Source organism: Mugil cephalus, chromosome 22 (genome assembly GCF_022458985.1).
Source record: "Mugil cephalus isolate CIBA_MC_2020 chromosome 22, CIBA_Mcephalus_1.1, whole genome shotgun sequence".
Taxonomy (NCBI): domain Eukaryota; kingdom Metazoa; phylum Chordata; class Actinopteri; order Mugiliformes; family Mugilidae; genus Mugil; species Mugil cephalus.
The window spans coordinates 18663744-18686645 of NC_061791.1; the positions used below are offsets into that span (position 1 = coordinate 18663744).

The following is a 22902-nucleotide window of genomic DNA, read 5'->3' on the forward strand; positions in this document are numbered from 1 at the left end:
AAGAAACCTCGAGCAGAACCCAGCTCATATGGAGAGACCCATCTGCCTGAGGCCAGCCGGGTAGAGACATCAATTATATTTCTACTTCTGTGTCTGAAAAGCTCTGTTTTAAGACCAAATATCTGCAGCAGTTAGTTGCATGTGTGTTAAACCAGAAATGTTATTTTCTGTGACAACATTTTACGTTGATGGACAGACAAGGTCTGCACACGACCATAGCGTTATCCACAACTCTGCAGCTTTTGCATTGTGGTCATCGGTTACTTCATGAAGAGAACAATTCACATGTAGACTTCACTAATTTTCTTGCAGAGAAAAACAAATGGCTTGAATGACAAAGAGTTAAAGGCTTGGCCCAGTCTCTTCACCACATGAAAACAGAAAACTGAAGAATGTGACCTCTCCGAGTAGAGTGGAGGAAACGTTTTACATTTCCATTTCTGACCCCCACACCTGATGCACCCTGTCTTTTATATCTACACTAAGAAGCAGCAGAGCAGAGGGACACCGACACATGCTGTGCCTTTGGTTGTTTATTACAAATGGTGACAAACGATATCAAGGTATTCCATGACTGTACATTTTTCTTGTATTTTAATACATCAACAGAACAACACACTCTACTGCTTAGATACAGACTTAGGACTGAATTGTCCTTGATAGCACTCCACAACATTCCACAATAAATAGCAATAAATTACCCTGTTCATTTGTCTGACACATATTTTGAGCCATTTTTTGCACAGAGGGAAACAAAATAACTTTAAACTTGTAATCATGAGCATTCAGCTGCTGATATTTCTCATTTTTACATGCGATGTGTGTACGAAGGAAGCCCCTGTCCTTATTTGTTTATCCCTTTGTTCTCAGGGAACATAGTCTCTTTTCTTATTTTTTGCATTTTAATATTTCTTCAGTGAGCTGCCCGAGATATATTTGGACTCAGTTGTTTACCGAGAACATCTCTTTTTATGTTAACATAGTTTTTCTTAATATGTTCCACCTCTCCATTTCCATTTCTGTTTACTCCATTGTCTTCCCTTAAACATGCCAGCTTTTATACGTTTTCAGCCAAGTCCATTTCATCATTCTGTAGTGTAGACTACATATTTGACATATTTACATTTGAGTCAGTCCCATTACTCTGCATCCTGTGAGCACAGACATTTTTGCCTCGCTTCCGTGTCCTCAAAGGTGACCTTCTTGTTTCTCCTTGGGTCAATCCATGAGTTATGAATCACCACGTTGTTTGGTGTAGGATCGGCCTCGACCACAGACACCACTCTCTTCTTCATCTTGCTCTTTAGAACCTTTTGGAACTTCTGTCGAGTGAAGGCATAGAGGAGCGGGTGGAAGATAGTGGTTCCATACGCCATCACCAGGAAGCCCAGACGGAGGCGAACAGTCAAGTCGCTGGGTCCGGTGCTGAGGATGATGGTGTTAAGCACAGTTATTGGCGTCCAGCAAAGGAGGAACGTGGAGATGATGAGAAGAGACATCCTGAAGACTCTTTTCTGTCTTTCCCGTCTCTCCCGGTGGCGCTTCACCGCTCGTCTTAGTGCAATAATGACAGACACTGATGCCCGCATGCCCAAAGGTGCATTACTACCTCCTCTGACTCCTGTGCTGCTCTGTGAAGCATCAGTCGATTCTGCCTGTGTTGCAGTGCTTAGAGAGATGGTGTTTTTGCTTTTTTGTCTTTTTTTAGGTAAGTTGTGCTGGAAGCGTGTTCCAATGCGAATGTTAAGTGCCTGAAGTATCTTGTAGTATGTCACCAACATCACCACAGCTGTGAAAAAGAATATGGGAATCTGTGCTAGCAGGTGATAGTACAGACCCATCTCTGTGTAGTACTCATTTGTATGAGCCACTGTCATGATTGCAGTCTGGTTCACAAGGTCTGAACCTGAGCTCATGAAGAATCCTACTTCCATGAACGGAACCAGGAAACTGAAAAATGATAAAGCCCAAATGGATCCCAGCAGAGCCACAGCTCGGCTCATCGTGAGCACGCGGTTCGCTGGCCGCACCGAGATGTCGTAGCGGTCTACAGTGATGGCCAGGACGTTAGCAGCAGTAGCTACGCTCGCAAAGGAAACACAGGCCTCGTGGAAACAGCAGACCATAGCTGTGTCTGCCTCCAATGGAAGAAGGACCACCACAGCTGTCAGCGGGATGCAAAACACACACACCTGGAAACAGATAGGAATTTAGGTCACATCCCAAATACATTACATTTGTTTTCATCTTTGTTAGGTGGTTTAGGACCACATTAAAAAACCTTGATTGTAATCCATGTTTTCAATTTAATGGATAAATTTATGCCATGTTTACTGTTGATTAAAAGCGACATTTACAGAGGAGAATTGCACACTAAAGGAAAAGTTTATGACAGTATGTGTTTTGACCGGTGACCTGATTGTGTCACTCCTAAGTAAATACTGCAGAGGAATTATTAACTGAATTATTTACCAAGTACGTCCCAAAATCCAAAGCAGCTTTTTTAAGTTAGTATCTCTGCTGCTGCTTCTCTTAATGCCTGCTATCTAACTGTAATGTGAATAAGATTTTGATGCACATAACTTTTTTTGTTTAGATACCAGCCACAAGATTGCATTACATTACTACAGTAGATTTTACATATGATCATGACCAGTACTATATTATTCATGACCCATGTTGTAACGTATTATAGTCAAATACACATGCAGCGCTGCCTCCCTTGGCAGAACTCTTAGAAACGTCTACATGTAAAGTTTCATATTGTTGTGGCATTGCTAATGTGAAAACTTGATCTTTACACTCTCACGTATTGAGTCTTGTTGGCCTAGTTCAGAAGTGGTTTACGCAACATTAGCAGCATTCAGCAGCTCTCCAGAGAACAGAGATGAGAGTGAGCATACCAATGAAACACAATTAAAGCGCATTCTTGCTCATCACAGTTACGTTACACGTTTGGCCATTCTAAAGCAAGACAGTACTTTGCTCAACTTGGCAGCCTGGTGTTATTGTGGTGGTATTTTCAAGACTCACCAGCACATCCACCACATGAAGGTTCATGGTGATGATGTTGGAGACTGAGCTGATGAGGTTCTGTTTCATGCAGTAGAGGACTAGCACAGTGAGATTGGAGCTCAGGCCTAAGACTATCTCCAAAAGCAGGAAGCCTGTTAGAGAAACCTAACAAGAGAGAGAACAGAGTGGAATTGTTGCAGTTAATGTGACATGTTTAAGCCTTTGAGTTAAGATAAGATAATCCTTTATTTATCCCACAACTGGGGAAATTTACAATGGATGAGATAAGATGACTGTATGAGGCTGTAGCAGTACCTGGAAGCTGATTGGATAGATAGACTCAGAAGAGGTCATGTCAAGGTCTAAGGGGTCAGCAGTGTCAAGCACCGTCATGTTGCTCATGGTGGCTGCAGAGATCAGCACTGGGGATGTGTGCATTATCCTGATGGGAGGAAGAGGCCTGGGGAGTAGCACAAAAACGCTCTTTGTTCAGAAGTGAACCATTGCATAATAAGTACATTTTTGGTTTTTGACCAGATATTTGTTACAGAGATTTATGAAAGGTAATGGGCAATTGATAATATAAAATGTCCACTCTCTTCTTGTGTTACTACTAAATGCATGTTCTACCGTATATATTAGTTACAAGAAATTATGTAGAGCTATCATTATGGTTATGTGTATTATGGATGTTCCGCTTTCATGTGATAAATGAAATATCTTTGAATTAAATACAAAATCATCATTGTTAATTGCTAACATTGTGTTTGTGGATAACATTTCACTTTTGAGGTTTTAAAAGGAAAAGGGTGTGATAATTTAGAAACTTCCTACCTTGTATGAAAACCTTTAATACGCTTTTTTCATTGTACTAATATTGCCAGCCAGTCTCTGTCTTTTTTATTATCATTCTAACGTGGTAATTATTGGGTTTCTTGGAAACACCAGGGATACTTGGACCTGATTGCATAACAAGATGTGTTACAGAAGAAGTAACTTTTGGAAACATTCTGTAATAAATTTGGTAGATAAAAAAACAAGAGTTGAAACTGATACCACAAAGAACCCATTAAGAACAGCCAAACAGATTCTTCATTGTAGAATCTGGTACAAAAACAAAACCAACAAAATATCCGATGAAAAATTTGGAATTAAAAATGATCTAAGCCCTTGGTTCTTCCCTGGGAGCCTGGTCCAATCCAGCTGTACAATGATCAATGATCATATTGGTAATCATTTAGTTTTTTGAGAAACAAGTGAACACCCGTGGTTAGCATAAAACAACATACTAGTTGGATTTAATAAAGAATTTAAATTTGGCCAAACTGCCTAAAAAGATCAACGCCACTACTCCTCTTGCATACTACTATAAGCACTGTTAGCAGAATTTGATTGATAATAAGTCACTAGGCACTATGAGACTTAACTGAGGTGAGAATAATTTGAATGAGTTTGTATTAACATTATCTGTACATCTTAATAAGGATCGTAGTAACTGATTTGATTTAACAGACTATTCTTTACTCCCAGATAGGTGTCTCATTTCTGTTTTGATATTGAGGCTTGCAGCTGGTGTCAGAGTTTCGAAGGATTCCCTTTCTTACAACAAGCGATCCGCAATGTTCTATCCTGGTCCTCTCCATTGTTATATTGTTGAAATAGCATCTTCCTTGCATTGCTTTTAACTTAATCTTTGCTTGGATGGTGCCATGTTGTACTGTATTGCTGACTGTGTTCAATCAGCCATGCAGGAACTACATCTCCCTTCATGCGTTGCAGCATTCTCTTATTTTTAAGCTAATAGCAAATAAAAAGTAAATCATGTTTTTTTTCCATAGAGAACCAAACTCACTGTCATCTGCGTATCTCCAATGGGTGCTTTATATATTCTAAAATTTATGGAATGCAAATATTTTGGCTTCTGGCTTAACAATAAATGTACATTTAAACATCATCATGAACTTTATTGCCAAACTAAAAGAGCCAACATGCTTGTCATTGTGAAATAAAAAAAAAGAGGATTGTTGAATTACTTTCCAGTTCTGATCTATGGGGATTTAGTGACAGAATAGGCTCATTCTGATCAAAGTTTGGAACCTTGACCTTCACTTTTAACTTGCTCCACTGATTGGATATTAGTGCAGCTGACTCATATCATCTTAAGCTGACTACATTTCTTCGACTATTTAACTGTTCTGAAGAAAACACAGATGCAGTTATGATATCAGGTTTAAACTCACCACTCCCTCCCAGCACTGTCCTCTCCAGCTCAGTAGCAATTGAAGTAACCTCAGGGAACTTGATGGAGCAGACCCAGACCATGCCACCATATCCTGACTTGACGGGATCAATCTTGAGTTTTTCCACTTGAACTAAAGCATTCTTTTAACGAACAGATGAAAATGTGACGTACTGCGAGAGGTTGTCCGTGAGCTTTGGGGATGCTTCCTTCACTCAGGCAAAGACAGAAATGCAGAAAGCAATACACCCATCGTCTCTTCGTGCCGGGGCATGTGGCCTGAAGCATCAGTGCAGTGCGCTTGGATCAATGCTTTCTTTCATGCAAGGCACCGTCTCGTCATTGTCCGTTGTGCTTGATTGTTGCCTCCAGTGTCATCGCCGCCTGAAAATGATGCCAGTGCCACAACAATCCTCTCCTCTCTACTACTCCCCACTTTTCAGGTATTAAGTTTCTTTGACTCTTTTGTGAATCTAGACGTGGTGAGGGTCTGGATGCAGTCCATGGCACAACCTATGTCAGGCCACTTCAGTTTAGTTTCATATTCAGGTTTGATATTCTTCAGAACAGCAAAGTGAGATAGTAGAAAATACAAAATGGAGTGAAGAACTTGGCCCACTTAACACCTTCAAATCTCTGTCATCCGTTATAGAGCCAGATGTAGGTCATGTAGATTCCTTGAATCCAGCTCAAAGAGGCTGAACTCTTGACTCTTGGACATCCACTGATGTCTTACCTCTGCGCCATCCCTCACAGGCTAGAAGAAAGTAATTTATGGAAGCAAAGAATGATGTCACATCCCTCTGTTCTTCCCTTCCCCTGGGTTCCTCCTCTGTCATGTTCCATATTTGATCCTACAGAGAGAAAATTTCAAATGAAAGGAAAAAAAAGTGGGTCACCTTGAAGTGAGTGTGGTCTGTATGTTGGAACACATGTCCACCATCTATTCTGAACTCATTTATCATCCCCTGACACATAGCTTGCTCTTTATCTGCTAATTGGATTGTCTCTAAATGTTTGCTCTCTTGTTTGTGTGTGTGCCAAACGCGTGTTTAATCAGTTTTTGATGCCTTGCCCCTTTTTTTTTTCTTTGATGGCTCTCGTCATGTGTTGTTCAACAAATGAACGCTGAGCACTGTGAACTGGTTCTCTGGAGACTGTCTTAAGTGTATGAAATTATATTCTGACTTAGCGTCATAACAGTGGGACAGTGTCTGTTGTGAGATTTAAAATCTCAACTGTTTTCACACTGTAGCTGAGTACTGAATGCTGGTATTGAATGTTTGCTCAGAGTCAGGATAAGGAGGATTATTTCTTATTAAGTCAGTTCATGTCAGTTCATGTCTTAGATCAAAATATGGTCAGACCAGTTTTTAATTAGACAACATGTACTCGTGTAACTTTAGACTCAATATTCAAGTTCAGAATATGATGTATGTATGTAAGTGGTTTCAGTGAATGGGACTGTAGGACACACAATGTACAATACCTTTATACCTAACGTGGTGTAATTTTTATTTTTTATGATAATCTAATTCTAATCCAGATATTTAGCACATTTGAAATAGTTTTCTTTTTTAAGGGCATGAATAAAAAAAAACGTGGTTCAGTATTGTGAGACACGATGACGGATGTGGGCTTTAACCAATCACATCCAATCTACCGGAACACCTACTGCTGTCAGCACGCCCACCAATGTCGGGCAAATAGCCCAGGATGCTTTTACATAAAGTATATGCATATAGTAATGCCAGATTTCAGCAAGTTGTCAGATCCTGTATGCAACACAGTATTAAATTGCTCTGACAACAATAACTGGACTGGTCCAGTTAAAATGTAAGAATGGATTCATGTCTTTGTCTCATTTAGTTTGTTAAATTGATTATTCTTGCAATTTGGATGGATCATGATCTGAAAATGTCACACTCTCTCAGCGCTCTGATTGAGGTTAATGTTTTTCATTCTTTTGTAAACGTAAGCACATTGTAGTTTCTTGCACAAATGAACATTTGCTCTTAGCCTTGACTGACTCAGAGTGTTCGATGTTGAGTTCGTTACTGTTGAAACGTTTAGTTTTGAACTGCTCTGGACTGCTCACTTATCGATGGCTGAGTACAGTCGCTGTCACTCATCAAATTTGAGCTGTGTTTCCCGTTACTATCTGTCCTCTGGGTGACCTCACTCTGAGGACAAATTCAAACGCATTCTGTCTTCGGTCAGATTAGTTTGGTGTTTGTATGAGGTTTCCTGCAGGAGGGGAGACGCTCTGTTTAGGAGCCAGTGAAGTGAGCTGCATTTTATCTTGCGAGACCCAAGTGTCTTGACAGTCACTTATTTACTTTAGTCCTTCTCCTCTCAAAATAATCACTTGCTTGGAGATCGTGACTCTCAGATTCAGCAACATGTCAGCATGCTGTGCGTGTGTTTATCTGGAGCAGAATGTGTTTTACAGTGGCTTTGTGCAACATGTTAACATTTTCCTGCCATCTGTACAACAATAAGAGTGTAAGAATATGATTGTGGTGCGTGTTAGTTTACCTTTTAGACAAAGAGTATTCCTCTGTGATCCTTACATCTGTCGGAGGGCTTTTCCTCCTCGTGGAGCTTTTTCAATCTCAATCCCCCAAGGTAGCGTAGCGCTCACAGGTGATACAACTGAGTAGCAGAGGTATAGCTTGGTAGTCCATCATTCACGGATCTTCCGCCACACTGTTGAATCCTTCAGGATGAAAATTTGAGTGGTAGAAAGCATGCAGCCTCTGAACCTGGAGGGAGCGAGGGAGATGCCAACAATGCTGCTCTGCCTCCCTCTCTCTTCTCTCCGCTGTGCTTCTTTTTCTCTCGTTCTGTCTCTCTCTGTCCTGCTTCCTGCCTCTGTCTGTATCTGCCTCCAGTAGCCCTTCCTACTCATCCATCGCTCCCTCCCCCTCCATCACTCCTCTTTGAAACTGTCTTTTCCTTTCCTTTTTTTCCCTGTTTTTCTTTTACACCTCTGCGCTTGGCTAATTGGACTCACAAAGCAGTTTTAACACCCTTTTCTTTGTCCAACTCACATTTCTTTTTTTCTCCTTGATGTCTTTCTTTGTCTTTTGCTGCCTGTAATAAGGGGAGAGAAAACTCTATTTCCCGTATGCAGACCAAAATGTTTTGTCTTTCAGTTGTTGTTTCTTTCCTTTTTCCTCTGAGCCATCAAACCTTAAGTTTGTTTGCCCTCATTAAAGAGCTTGGGTAGGAAACGGTGGCCATGACAATACTAATGGCAGCATCCTCCCTGTCAGGACTTTGGCCACTCCTCCGCTGTTTGTGTTTGCATAGCCGGATGGTACATGCTTAATTGTCCCAATATGGCTACCATTGGACCGGTTGCAGTGTTGCCCTTATTGCCTGCCGAGCATATCTGCAATGTAGCTTGTGAGTGCACTAATTAGGGCTACTTGGCATTGGCATGGCAACAACAGCGCCACCAGAGAAAGCAAACCCAGACTGATGGATCAGAATTCAAATCGGTACCCGTCTGTTGCCTTTCAGGATAAATTCTTCTCTCGTAAAAAAACAAAAAAACAAGAACTCCAGATTTTTCCCCAGATCTGGTCTCTGTATGTCATCCCTTCATCTGTTTATTTAAAGTGCGTAAGCAGAGATGACGGTTTCCAGTTCGACTGTTTTACTGACATGCACAACTCAGCAGGAGGCCTGTCCACCCCACCCCCCCAAACGGGAGTCTTTAGCGAGAGAGACAGATGCATATAGCAGAGGTACAGTTGCAGACTTTTGAGCAAACAGGAGCACAATAGGTAGGAGAGATGGAATCAGAGTCGGAGACAGCTCAGAGACCACAAGACACAGCCAGACTTATTCCCTCAATAAAGATGACAATGATCTGTGGTGAGTTTCACTCCTAAGGTTTCTGTCAGTACAACAGGGAACAACTGCAAACCTCATTAAATCTTTAATGAATGTATTAACATTGAAACCTGATATCTAGGCTATCCACCGCCTTGCCTAAATGCCTTTGGCTGTTCTGTAGTCCCCAGCTGCGTTGCTTCAAACTGGCAGGCACATGAAAGAAAGCTTGTGATTTGTGTGTATATATATGTATAAGAGCAGCAATAAATACTACTATTTTTCACTTAACAAACACATGCCTGGCAGATGAACATGAATGGAAGGCTATCAATGTCAAGAGGAAAATAATTTTCAGGAGGAATGACTTGACAAAACTTGAGGAACAATGCAAACAATGCAACTTTAACCTACCACATGTCCTATACTCCTGCAAGGGATTTGTCAGCAAGCACAGAAATTCATGACGGGGGGTCGTCATCAAAAACAAAGTAATCAGAGGCAGCCCTCAGTGGTCATAACTAGGGTGCAGAGGGAATATCTAAACACAATCAGTTCTACGTAAAGAGACAAGAGGCCACAATCATGATTTATTTAGTATTCCACTTTATTCGTAAAGTCTTAACATATGTAAAATTCAAGCTTTATTCATGCCGCTAGGGTCTATGCTGTTGCCGAAGTCTAAACTGCCTATATCTCTTAAAGCACAACATAAACCGAAGTATGAAATAAAAAAGGTCCATTAAGACAAGGCCACATATTTATGATTTTTATTGCCGTTTGAATAACATTTATTTTTTAAGGGTATTTTTGTTCAGATCAGGGCCGGTCAGTTGACCTGTACCACACAGAAATCACATGCTCTCACATACTCATGCATACATAATTTCTGTGTAAGATTTACTCTTGAGCTGCTGAGCAGTTTTGAAAATCAATTTTGTCTGGATGCCGCCTCACAAATGTCCTAAAGTTTAGGCAAAGCTTATTATTATTATTACTCAGCTTGAGAACAAAATATTTGCTACAGCTCTGGTTATGCTCGGCTGAAATAAGACTGTGTAAACACTGAAGAATCAAGAAAATATTTAGTCGTTACATAGAATTTGTAGAAGGAAACTGATATTTAGATCAGGTTTCTAAATATTTCCATTGTGCCTTTAAGCAAATGCAAACACACAGGCACACAGTGGTTTACACAGTGGTGAAGCCTGGCGGTGCCTCTTTTCTTTTTCTTTTTTATACATGATATGTTTAAGAAGCTGTTTCATTCTTCTTCTTGAAAGCTAAAAAAAAAGAGACTTCCTGCAGAGCTGTCTGCTTTGTGTTAGAATACAGCTCTCTTCTAATCATCAAAATACTTCCTGCTTAAAGTTAAGCAAGCTAAACAAGGAATCAACCAAGAATTAAATTACTATTATATCAACTCACGTGCAAGCAGTGAAGTAAGTTTTACAAAAAATAAGTTCTTTTTTCTTTTTCTTTTTTGAAAAACATTTATTTACAATTTTTACAGAGCATAGAGCTTGGCAAAGAAGGGTTCCTTGAATTGACTGTTGTTGCTGGCAGGAGAACTGTTAGATTTGTCCCTGCAGATTAAAGCAGTGCTTTTTTTCAGCAACCTAAGCGACTCGGTGTGGTGTGGCTTCAGTCTGAGTTTAGGAACACTCTACTGAAACTGACTTTCTACTGATGTAGAAATAATAGAAGTAGAAGGTTTTCTATTCTCTATTAATGTTGTCTGAAGCAAGTGAGTGTTTAAGAGTTTTACTGTTCAGCCTCAGCTCAGCATTTGACATGGTTCTTTTTAGTTGCGTTTACATGTATTTTTTTAATCTTATTTCACTGATAGAGGTTTTACTGTACTCTTTGGCATCAACATCTGATGTGGCAGTCCAGAATAATTTAACCTTAATGCACCTGTGTTCACACCTGGTTTTACACTCTGTATGCAAATAAACACAGACATCATCTGTGGAGAAGTAGAATATAACAGCTGTTGTATCTAATGGTTTGCAAATGCTCTGTCAGAGCCACATGCAGGCATGAAGACATGACACATATTTTGAAACAAACTCCCAAGTCAGTGACATTTAACCAAATTACACCCATTATGTTATTATATATGTATAAATCTCTGTTAGTAATTTTAGGAAACCTTGAAAGCATCCATAAGTAGTTTTAACCCATATGTTTTTGAAGCAGGCAGTGAAGGTCAATAAAGATAATGATGATTATTGAGGAAATGCATGACTCATCTTCACAAAGCTCCTCATATATCAACATGAGCTCATCAATAATTAACCACTTATGAATATGTTTGTTTTTTTAATGTGAAATTCTTCAGTAAAATTTCAGTGTCAGTTCTTTCCTTTTTCCTCTGAGCCATCAAACCTTAAGTTTGTTTGCCCTCATTAAAGAGCTTGGGAGTGGAAAGAGTGGAAACCAAAATTAACCCGACTGGTTAACTAGTGTTTGGGTGGTGTTTTTACAGAGCGAACCAGGCTGTCAGGCGCACAAGTACGAATGGCTCACACCGGCACAGGCTTCTACGGAGGTGGAAAAAAGTTTTCAAACACCCTTAAAGTTTTACACAAATATTGAAATGAAGTGAAAAAGAAATGTGTGCAGAAAAATCTTTTTTTGTGTTTTAAAAGGTGTGGCTGCATTAGACACAAACAAATACAGATTATATTTTTTTAGTTTAGTGACAACAAGAAAAACTAACAAAACTTAATTCTTGACAATTTCAATATGTCAGTTCTCATTGTCGGTGTCAAAGTTGACAAATAGCAGATAATGTGTTCAAAACTGAACAAAAAATAAGTAAACCATCACATCATCAAATTAATATTTTGTACCCCTTCCATTAGCACACAGTAGAGCTCTAATCCTGACTGGCATGTTCCCCACGGGCCTTTCACACTGATGAGCGGTAATCTTGGGTAATCTCTGGTACCAAAATGGCCCAATACTCAAAATTTCTTATGTATTTTTATGGAACCAATTTTAAGTTTTTAATGGCTGATTTAGGATTTGTTTAGCATTTTTTCTGTGACTGTACTGAAAGAAATTGCACTTGAAGACCTAAGAGTGATTCTTAATGCAAAATTTCGCAAATGGATGGGGTGTCCGAAAACTTATTTTCCACCACTGTAGGTCCCGCAGTGCTCTAAAAGGCTTTAATGCTGTCAGGGACTTGATGGTGGAAATTTCTTTTCTGCGCGGTACTCATAAGATTGAGGCTCTGATATCTTCGCCAGAAACATAATCCAATCCATTTTATATATTAAGCATTACATGGCCAAGATCCTGAGTGTATGACTGATCTCCTCCACCCTCACCCTTCAGTTTAATGAGCTCTCGAGGCTGTAGAATTGTGGAATGCTCTGCCTACATCCTTAAGGTTTGCAGATTCTGCGGATTCTTTAAAAAGCATCCACAGACATTTCTTTTCAGATAAGATTTTTGATCACATGTATGCACCAAGTATGCTTTTTATAAATGTATAATTGTAATTCATTTGTTTTGTACTGGTTTCTAACTCTGGTTGTATTTGTTGTGACGTTTTAATTTGAATTGATTTTAATTCCCTTTGAGCTGAATCAATTCCATTACCCAATTTTTTTGTAAAGCATGTTGGGACTTCAGTCAGTAAAAAGCACTATTGCAGGAAAGGTCAAACAGTCTCACATTACAAGCTTGACTTTTATATTCCCAACGCAGTTAAGTTACCTGATCCAATCCATGATATATAGTGTTGTCTAATGAAGAAGTACTTGGATTCTTCCTCCTTAGTGAATTTCCCCTCGGACCTCCCTCTCACCTATACTCCAGCCTTCTTAATTTGTGCTCAATGGTAATTATTTTCTGACTGTTAAATATGCTATGATAAGTGGGAAGCAGATCCCTCCCTGCTGCCTGTTCCTATCTACAACCCACCATCCCAATTACATGCATCAAAAAGGTTTTACAGAAAGGGAAAGTACCCTATGCCATTCCGCTAATTTCTAATGTGGAATGATATGGGTAGAGGTCATTATTTTCCTAATATCTATCTTGTTGTCCTTTGAACAATGAGCTGAATCAATTCCCCCTAGTACAGAAAGCAGGGCACATCTGTGTCAGAGCACAGCGTATCCCCTGGGAACTGCTACATAATATCCAGTGGCCTATGTTGTCAGTACTTGTGTGTGTGTGTGTGGCGTCAAGTGTTGCAGATCAGATAGCACTGGGAGCATATTATGACACAAATCAGAAAATACCAACCTCTCTCTCTTTATCTGTCTCCCTCTCTCTCTCTTTCTCTTTCTCTCAAATACATGACTAAACAAGCAAATGGATGTGGGGCTCAGCTGTTCCATCGTGGTCTCTGACAGGCTGTGTGCTTGGGTTGCGGCTTCGAGCGGATTGGTTTTGAATTGAACCTGGCTCCTTTCCAATATCCCGGTCCTCTGTGCCTCAGCCCGCCACCTGCCTGATAATACTCTCCGCCTCTCTTCCTCTTTGGGCACAAGAGCAAACATTCTGCAGCTCTAGACAAATAGAACATCGGAAATGGTTGGACATGAGTGCCCGTTCCCCTCACCTTTCTGCCTTATTTCTCAAACTCAGGAGTAGACTTCCTAATTTATCTAAACATAGCAGAGAGATGCTAATACTTGAGCTAAACTATAGCTGTTTATGAAAGGGATGGGCATGGAGGATTTCTCATATCTTAACACAGGAAAGGACTAGATAAAAGGGGCACATTTAGTTTGTAATCCTCTGAAGTACTCATATTCCAAACCAATTAAAAAAAAAAAAAAAAAAAAAATGTTAGCCTTTCTGGATTAGAAGTTGCTATCAAGATAACCCATGGCAATATCCTTATAAAGCACAATGCCGCTGTGATAATGAGCATGCTGAAGTCTGCTGAAGTCATCAGTCATTTGTTGAGTGGTTAAAAAGCCAAAACGTGTCAAAATCGCCTTATACGTTCTGAAACCGACAGACGGACAAGCTCACCCAAGTGACATGGTGATCCACCGGGAGGGGATGAATGAAAGTTAGTGTGTACACACAAGTGCAACTCTATTAATACCCTTCAGCGGAGACTGTCTGAGCCATACACTGTCAATAAAGATGGGCAGCCAAACATCTCTTCTTGAAAGTGAAGCAAAAGCAAGTGGTGTCCCCCTGGTGTCTGGCTGCAGTATAGGTCTTAAGCTCCACCCCCTCAATGTTAGGGGATGGGGCTTAGGCTAAACTAAAACAATAAAGTACTTGTTGTACTTCAGTAAGTCAAAAATATTTTTTTCAACAATAGTTTCTCTCATTTTAGGTAGTTAATGCAATCCTGATGGATGTTGAAGTGTTCATTTTTCGTTCCAAGATTCACTTTAGTTCATTATTTGACGCTCTTGAAACAGCAATTACATCATGATGACTACTGGCTGCCATGCCAACCACCCCATGAAATGTTACTGTAGGGCCATGAGAGTATAAATAAATAAATAAGTACAGTGTATAATTCAATATTTCTGTGTAACTGATGGAGGTAGAGCAGAGCTTAGTATTAGCGAAAATGCCTGGAGAACGTGTGGCCGGGCTGTTGATTATACATCTCTGCGTAGCTCCACTCTCGGACCATTCTGCAGACTGTGGCACCAAACACCCAAGTAAGCGGCAACCACATCCTCTGGAAAGTTTGGCCAGTGCACGAGAGTGGGGATGCGCTCTTCATATTTATATACAGTCTATGCCTTGAACGTGTGCATTGTTATAGCTGCTGTATTTGAGTGGCATGTAAGTTTTACACCTGCTTTTCCATCAGATTTCCTTTTAAAATTGGATTTAGTATCAATAATCTGTTTAACCCACCGCCAAGTTTACAAGAAGCTATGTTCAAGTCACATACTTTTATAAAAGTGCCATAATGAGGTTTCACCAGGCTTTTTAATCACACACCAGTCTATTGTCTGTCTTCACTGTTGCATCTTAGCTGTGTCTCCCGGTTTTAGCCTGCTACTCTTTCTTCTTCTCTCTTCCTTTGTGGCTGAATCAACTTCCCACACAAGTCAGGATTACAGAGTCACTGTCTAAAAACTCTTCAGAGGCACTTCACGTACACTTGAGTCTCCTCATGCTTTCTGTTAAAAACATTATCCATAACATTTTCTAGGGTGGTCTCTCTCTCTGGTTACTACTGATTTGGCTGTTTTGCATATTTATAAATCACAGTGAGTAGATCCGATAATTAAATGTAGTGAGCTTGTCTCTAAATGAGCATCAAGGCAGCATTTTGATTGCCACTGCTGATAGAATCACTGCGGTAGACCTGAAGTGTTTGCCTGAAGCCGCTGATGATTAGTTGCACAAAATCACACGTATTGGCTTGGTTACATCAATTTCAATTCGATATCAGTGTAAAACGGCATTCAGATAGTAGGCCACTCAATATTTCTTCTTCTAAAGTGTTACCAGGCCTCTCAGAGCTGGTGGGTGGACAAACAATACAGGGGCAAAAGCAGAAATGTTTAACACACACTCTGAAGTGCTATGTGTTTCTTTGAAACAAGTGTTGCTGACAAATCTGTCAAGCTGACTAGTCCCGCTGTCATCTTCTCTGTCAGTGGGATGCAAATTAAATAAAATAAATGTGATAATTTAATCACAAATGAGGGTGTTGTTGCAAGTTCCACATTTCAGACTCGCCGAGAGCTTGTTTTGAAGTGACTGACAAGCCATTTTATTTGATGTTTTAGCAGATTTTTTTTCCCCACCTAAAGTAAATCATACTTGAGCTCTCTAAAATATACTTTTACTTCTGTACTAGACTAAATGGATAGTCATGCAAAATCAGAGATGTGATATTAAGTGATTAACACACTTTACAGTTATTTTGCTATCCTTTTACAACCGACCTGATAGCAGACTTGAAACAGCCATAGTGTTGTACACAAATTGAACCACATGACGCTCATGACTTGGATGACTATGTCACTTTCTGTCACTCTTCTGTCCAACCAAACGATTGGATTGGCCAGAGCATAACCAGTTTCCAAAGGAGAGGCTCCAGACAAATATTCACCACTAGTTCTGTGGTGGTTAAATGTTAAGACATACTCCATGGACTGAAGACAAAAGCCCTGTATTAGTCTTTCATGTCTTTCAAACCAGTCATTTTTTGTTGATGCCATGAATAAAGATGGATCTCATGAGAAATTAAGCTGAAATATCTTGGAAATAGGTGCTGCCACATTTGTAATCACTAACCGGTCATTTATGAGTCAGCACCGTCCTTAAAAGAACAAGGATGTGGTGGTTGGATACGTGAACTTCAAGGGGGTGTGTGCTCAAAACTGGGCAAGCTGGGAGGTGAGACCACGATACTGTGCGATACTGTGATACTCCAATGCTATTAGCAGAAATGGCAAACAAATTCCAGCAAAAGCTTACACAAACCATTTGTGTGTGTGTGTGTCTGCGTCGGGCTGCATCCTGCTGGGGATGGCTGCTGACATCAAGGAGTGTCATTGCTATGGGGTGGGGGTGCCTTTGCATTTTTTTTTATCATTTCGTATTTTCTCCCCTGAGGGCAGTATAGGCAAATATACAGATGGATATTTACATTTAAATAAACTGAGCTTAACACTACCAACTGGAAATGTTCTAATGTTTCTTTGCTTGTGTTTGCTTGCTCTTTCTCCAGACTATCTATCACAAGGTGTGGATCTGAGCGGCATCGAGGTGATAGAGAACGACTTGCTGCTGATCAGCAGAGCCAGGCTGGAGGTGGAGAACCAAGCCAAGAGACTTCTGGAACAGGGCATGGAGATCCAGGTACACAAAACAAAATCTGCTTTTGTCACTACACTGTCCCAGGCTTGTTGTGCCGCTTTAAGTTGAACCCCTAAGGGTCAGAGCGCCAGCACCAAAATATCAGATCAAATATTACACATCTTTTATTAATGATGACATGAATCCCTTGTGTAAACACACACGCCAAGCAAATCCTACAAACAGCCTAGCCATTGCGTCCAGCTGCTTCTTTTCCCTGGGTGTTAACGTAGCTTAGTGACTTCAACAGAGTAAATGGGTCACAGGAAGAAAAGCTCCTCTGCAGTCTGTACTTACATGTTAAATATTGGATTTATCGATAGAAACAATTCTAAAACATGTGCTTTGTGTAGAGTATGTATACTTTTTTCTCCAATATCTCATAACATATACTTGTGAAACATACACGTTTTGTTTTTCCTAAGGATCTATGATTAAGTTAGAGCAAATAAGTTTTTCTCAATTGAGTTAAGCTGTTATGTGATTCAAACTGAAGGACAGCTGTAAAAGAGATGACCACTTTTGTTAATGTGTTTTTTTTCTGGAAGGTACATGTGAGACTGGGAGCACATGGAAGCTCTGCTAACCTTGATCTGCCCCAGAAAGCCTTGTTCTCATGGGGACAGTGTCCCATTAAAGAAGTGTGCTTGTGGGAGCTTGCGTGTGTATGAGACACAGTCTGTTCAGTGTCCATTATGACATGTTGCCAGTGTCCAGAAGAGTGCTGTAGCTGCGTTGCAGCTTTCGCTCGCATGGCGCTGGTGCTGGTCATGTTTGCTTTGTTCTTCCTCAAAGCCCTGTTTGGACAGCTGATGATATGTTGATCAAGCTCATGTTCGCGTGCTGTCTCTCTACAACCAGGATCACATGCCTAATTATTTTCTAATTAAAACCTTCATTGTGCTATTGAACTCATGTTACAGATGAAAATAATGATAATATATGTGTTTCAAATGATGTTTGTGGACTTTCTTAAAGTTACTAATGGCACTCTTGAAGCACAGTTTTTCTTGGGATAAGCAATTCGTAACCTAATTCATCTTATTTTGTTAGAATTTCACGTCCAAGTCTTAGTTGCTACATTACATTACAAGGATCACATAAATGGACAATATGCGATAAATGGTATCCTGTAATCAGTAGAAATCACGTACTGTAGAATAAAAGCTCACATGTGAAGTCTAGGTTTCCTATTCTGGGTGTCTTGTTGTACTTATTTTTATTTATTTATTTTTTTACTTTAGAAGCTCCCTACAGACATATAACAAGAGAGAGACGTGAAATCTTTCAGAATCTTACCTTATACTTTAGATCGCATCGCATCGTATCAGATCGTATTGGATCGTATTGTTGTTCCAAGTGATTTATTTTTCATGGCACTTTACTAGTTAGGTATTTTTAACCTGTTTATACACTACGTTTACATTACTATATAACCATTTAAATTTGCTGCACACTGAAATCGTTCGCGTAAACCGTATATTGACAGTTATCATTTAATAAAGCAGGTTCTGCTAGTCAGTTCTACGATGCTGCTCCAAGTCACTCTCTTAAAATGGTCTTGGAGCAGCACTCTTGCCTCTTCAATGTGACATATCTGTGCAGTCCAAAAGAGAGTAGTAAAGATGGCTGAAGCACATGAGAGTGGCATGAAGTGGAAAACAAGACATTTTTAATGATCAGAAAGTAAAACAATACACAATATATAGAAGGATACATGTAAATGTGAATACATGTAGCTGATATGGTTTTGTGGGTCATGCTAACTTTGCACTCGCTGCCTCTATTAGATTAGGGGAAAAGAAGGGTTGCACAAAAAAGATACAGGGGCTGCAGCTTTCCTTAAGATATTTGCGTTAATCGTTTTAAATATAATTTTTCTTAATACACCAGCTATCCCTCACTTATTTACTGCACCAAAAACTCACTAGACTTCAGCACCATCTTAAATCACATGATCTTTGTTGTTGTGTACACTGTGACATCTAAACAAATCCTTGGAAAGGACTTTATTTACGTACAATAAATAATGTCAAATCTATCTACCAAAGCAAAGTGCATACACAAAACTTGCCCTGTGAGTCTACCAAATTTTATTTAGAGGAGGAAACACTGATGGGTTTCCATAACTGCAGTCGGGCTTGTAGGAGAAACACAATATACAAATATTATACTGAGCAAGTAGTTGATTTTATAATATTTCCTTTGTTTGCGACTCATTAACCAGAGACCACTACTTTGAAGTATTTTTATCGGTGCTAGAAGTGTTGAATAACAGTGAATGAAAGTGCATGTTGTTGCTTTCTGAGAACCAGTTTGAGTTTTAGAGCCTCAAAGTGGGGGCATTTTGACTGGTCCTATCTTTAAAGGGTCGTTTGAGGGCTAAGACTTGGTTTTAGGCTTAAGGTTGCAATTAGGTTGTGATTGGGGTAAGGGTCCTGTCTCTACTGGATCTCTACTTCTGCTCTAGAACTGAGCACAGTGCTGTTTTATGTGCGTCATGGCACACACATTATTATTTATTGATTTCCACCCTGACGTTAGTTAGACCTGCATACTCTCCAGTAATAAAGCTAAATAAAGACATCCATAAATGAGGAAATACGTAACTTAACCACACCTGGCTCCTCATACATCAACATGACCACATGATTTTAGTTAGTTTACAGCTACTGGGACATTATATTTAAAGATGCTCTCAGCCCTAATGAACAGACATCACTTACGGGGCTTTTTCCTTTACAGGTGATCATTTATAATTGAGGCTGTTTTTTGTCTCTTTTTGAATGAAGCGAAACTCGGCTCACACAGGAGCACCCCTGTTGAGAATAGGAGGTCTTTAATATGATTCATTGCGTTTACACTACCAAAGGAATGCGGACACATGTGATCTAAACCACCTCCAAATGTGGACAGAGATCGGACCTCTCGAATGCTATCTCAGTGCATCCTCGGGGTGAAGCCTTTAGTTGAGATAGTTGAGGTTAGAGTTAGGGACTAGGGCAGGGTTCTGCAGCCTTTATAATAAAAAGAGCCATGTTGCCCCCTCTTCCTCCACAGAAAAATTGTCTGAAACCGCAAAGCATAACACAGCTTAGAAACTTTTAAAAGTTTTAATCTTTTTTTAATTTTACCTGTTTTACCAACAAACAGAAGTGCAGTGTGCATGTGTAGGCCTAATTAAAGCTAATTAAACAGGTGCAGGCCTGTTTGAGTCCTTCCCATTAAGCCGCAGCCTTAAGAAATTTACACATAAAATTAGGAAAGTCTATTTCAGTGTGCTCTCATCCTCTTTGGGTTTATAACTCAGATAGCAATCAATCGACTACATCAGCTCCGGGTCTGAAATAATGTAATAAATAAATAATAATAGCCTATGAAATGCTATTGTTCTTACCTCTTTAATGTGATTTCTGTTTCTGAAGCTCGCTCCAGATATGAACTCTTGATTAATTTTTCTCCAAATGCACCTTGCATTGTAATAATTGCATGGTCTGTGTATGTGTACATGTTTGCTCTGCTCAACTCTCCATAGCAGTTCCGAAATGGCTCATTTGGGTACTTTTTTCAGCAAATGCTGAGTGCTTGTTTTGAAAATGTCTTTCAGTGTTACATTTTTTGTTGTTTGCTAATTTCTCGCCACATATGCGGCACAAAGGGAAGCCCGTGGTGAAGGCAAATGACTTTTCTTTTTTGGGATTTATTCATTGTTAGCTTCCATCTGCAGGTAAAGACGTGGATGTGACGCATATTTTAGTTGACAAATTCTGAAGAGGCTCCAGAGCCGTGGGTTGCCGACCCCTGGGCCAGGAAAATCATGCCAGTCAATGTTCTCACAAAGATAACAGTACAAATTTGTGTGTGTGTGTGTGTGTGTGAACCCAAATACAAAACAGGTGGAACTGACAGAGTGTGAAGTAGCAGGAGATATGACTTTACAGTACCCTGAAAGTCTTAGCAACTGGTTTTTACTCCTACGTCTAGACAATAAGCTGGTTTCTAAAAATAGAAGGAAACACACTTTCTCACACTCCTTCTCTTTCACATGGAAACACACACACACACACACACACACACGGCCCTCTTTCCCCTGTGTATTCCACCCTCAGTAGAAGTATTTTTGTCCAAACTACTGTCGGAGTGGCCTCGGCTAACAGCTTCTGTCACTGCGTTGTGTGTGTGGACATATGGGGTTCTACTGCACACGCGCACACACAGGCGTACACACAACACATATGTACTGCATGGACACACCACAACAGCTTCTTATATCAGCCCAGGGAGCTGTTTATTGTGAATCTTATGTAAGCAGTTGGACATGTAAGCAGCCTGTGCTGTGTGGGAGCTAGTTTCACCTCAGCGCTCTGATTGTGCCAGCAGAGACCCTGTAGCCCATCTGTTGAGTGGGAGCTCAACTGACCCACGTAAAAAAAAAAAAAACTTTTCCTCTCCTCTGCAATATTTTTCTTCTTCTTTTTTTTTTTCCTTTTTTGTTTCCACCAATCAATGAATCTTAGTAACTAAAATCTGCATCAATCAGAAGCACTGGAGACTGGAGTGTGACCTGGCGCTGCACTTAAATCAATCTGATCTAATTTTCCCCCTTTCATCTGTTAAAACTGATGCTGGCTCATGGTTATATATATATATATATATATAAAACAAAAACATTTCTTTTAGAACATATATATATGTGTGTGTGTGTGTGTGTTTTGACTTGCTGTATGTACATCCCTCAGGTCAAGTGTATGATGTAAGGTTCATGTTTTCTTCTGCAGCATAGTTAGAAGATTAATTCCATGCCTCTATAGAGCCATATTTGATCTTTTTAGGAATGAGATGAGATAGTTGATATCTTACATCTGTGTTTGCTACAGGCCTGCAGTCATATTGTGCTAAGACATCAAAACAATGAAGGAACTCAAATAGAATTGTATAGTAAACTGGTGTTATATACCAGTCACAGCATTAAAACCATTGCCGGGAGAAGTGAATAACTCAAGAAAAAACGCACAAGGTGTTGACCTGGCCTTGAAATTCACACCACAGGACACCCTCAGAAGACCCATGTCCATTCTCTGATGAGTCACAACTGTTTTGGAGGCAGAAGGAAGACCAACACAATATTAGGAAGCCTGTTGATTTTTTTTTTTTTTTTTTTTTTTTCACAGTTGGCAGTCTCTTAGTCAGCATCTGAGGTAGTCACCTGGAATGGTGGTATCTGTTGGTTTGAGAGGTGACACCAACTGTGTCACCTGGCATGGATGAGTAGGTAAAACACCTGGGAACCAAACATATGTAGAAAACATCCACTCATCTTTTCTTCATCTCACGAAGACAGGGCAGGTGGAACCAAATATTTCCTCAGACTACAGTACAGATTTGAACTGTTCTAATGTCCATTACTTCTGTTTGTTGATCCAAGCTTTTCTTCTTGTTCTTCATCAGGAGTATCTTCTTTGCAGCAATTTAACCATGAAGGTGTGATTCCCACAGTCTCCTTAGAACAGTGGCAGAAACATCTGTCTCTTGAACTCTGCTAAGCATTTATGTAGGCTCTTGTCTGAGGTGTTACTAATTTGCGGATTCTGAGACTGGCAACTCTAACAAACTTCAGCAGAGTTAACTTATCATAGCATTTAATGGTTTCACTGGCTGTATTTGAGGAGATCAGGCTGGCTTACCTTCGTGACTGTTGCTTCTTTTTACTCAGTTGAATGATTCTTGCTGTAATATGGATTTGAACTGCAGTCGAATAGGACGATTCATATAACTGATGGTATCAAACACGCTAAGAAGGCAAGAACCTCCACCAGGTCATTTTTTGATAAAACATAATGAAAACCGTTCTAGCTGACTAACCCATGAAGCAGACTGAAAGAGTGTGCGAACATGTCATCAAAGCAAAAGGCTGCTGCTTTTATCAATCTGAAATCTAAAATATAAAGTTTTGATGCCTTCAGTATTAATCTACAATGTGGAAGTAA

The 22902-nt window shown here is 39.9% G+C and overlaps 2 protein-coding genes across 2 annotated transcripts in view; one reads left to right on the forward strand and one right to left on the reverse strand.

The window, feature by feature from the left end:
- cog5 (component of oligomeric golgi complex 5) overlaps window positions 1-22902 on the forward strand; it is a 61418-nt gene that overhangs the window by 12703 nt on the left and 25813 nt on the right. Inside the window, exon 7 of the mRNA XM_047574970.1 lies at window positions 16788-16918. Coding sequence (XP_047430926.1) covers window positions 16788-16918 — 131 coding nt within the window. The remainder of the gene's footprint in view (window positions 1-16787; window positions 16919-22902) is intronic.
- LOC124999840 (G-protein coupled receptor 22-like) lies at window positions 514-8332 on the reverse strand. Its single transcript, XM_047574973.1, has 5 exons — window positions 7793-8332; window positions 5256-6108; window positions 3331-3475; window positions 3034-3180; window positions 514-2192 (listed from the first exon to the last, which is right to left on the reverse strand). Exons 3-5 carry the CDS (start codon window positions 3451-3453, stop codon window positions 1140-1142), a joined length of 1323 nt encoding a protein of 440 aa, XP_047430929.1. The 5' UTR covers window positions 3454-3475; window positions 5256-6108; window positions 7793-8332; the 3' UTR covers window positions 514-1139.

Coding starts and splice junctions, on each gene's coding strand:
- LOC124999840 (XM_047574973.1), bottom strand. CDS start 3,453: ATGCACACATCCCCAGTGCTGATCTCTGCAGCCACCATGAGCAACATG. Junction 3,181..3,330: donor TCTATCCAATCAGCTTCCAG/GTACTGCTACAG, acceptor CTCTCTTGTTAG/GTTTCTCTAACAGGCTTCCT. Junction 2,193..3,033: donor TTCATGTGGTGGATGTGCTG/GTGAGTCTTGAA, acceptor ATCTGTTTCCAG/GTGTGTGTGTTTTGCATCCC.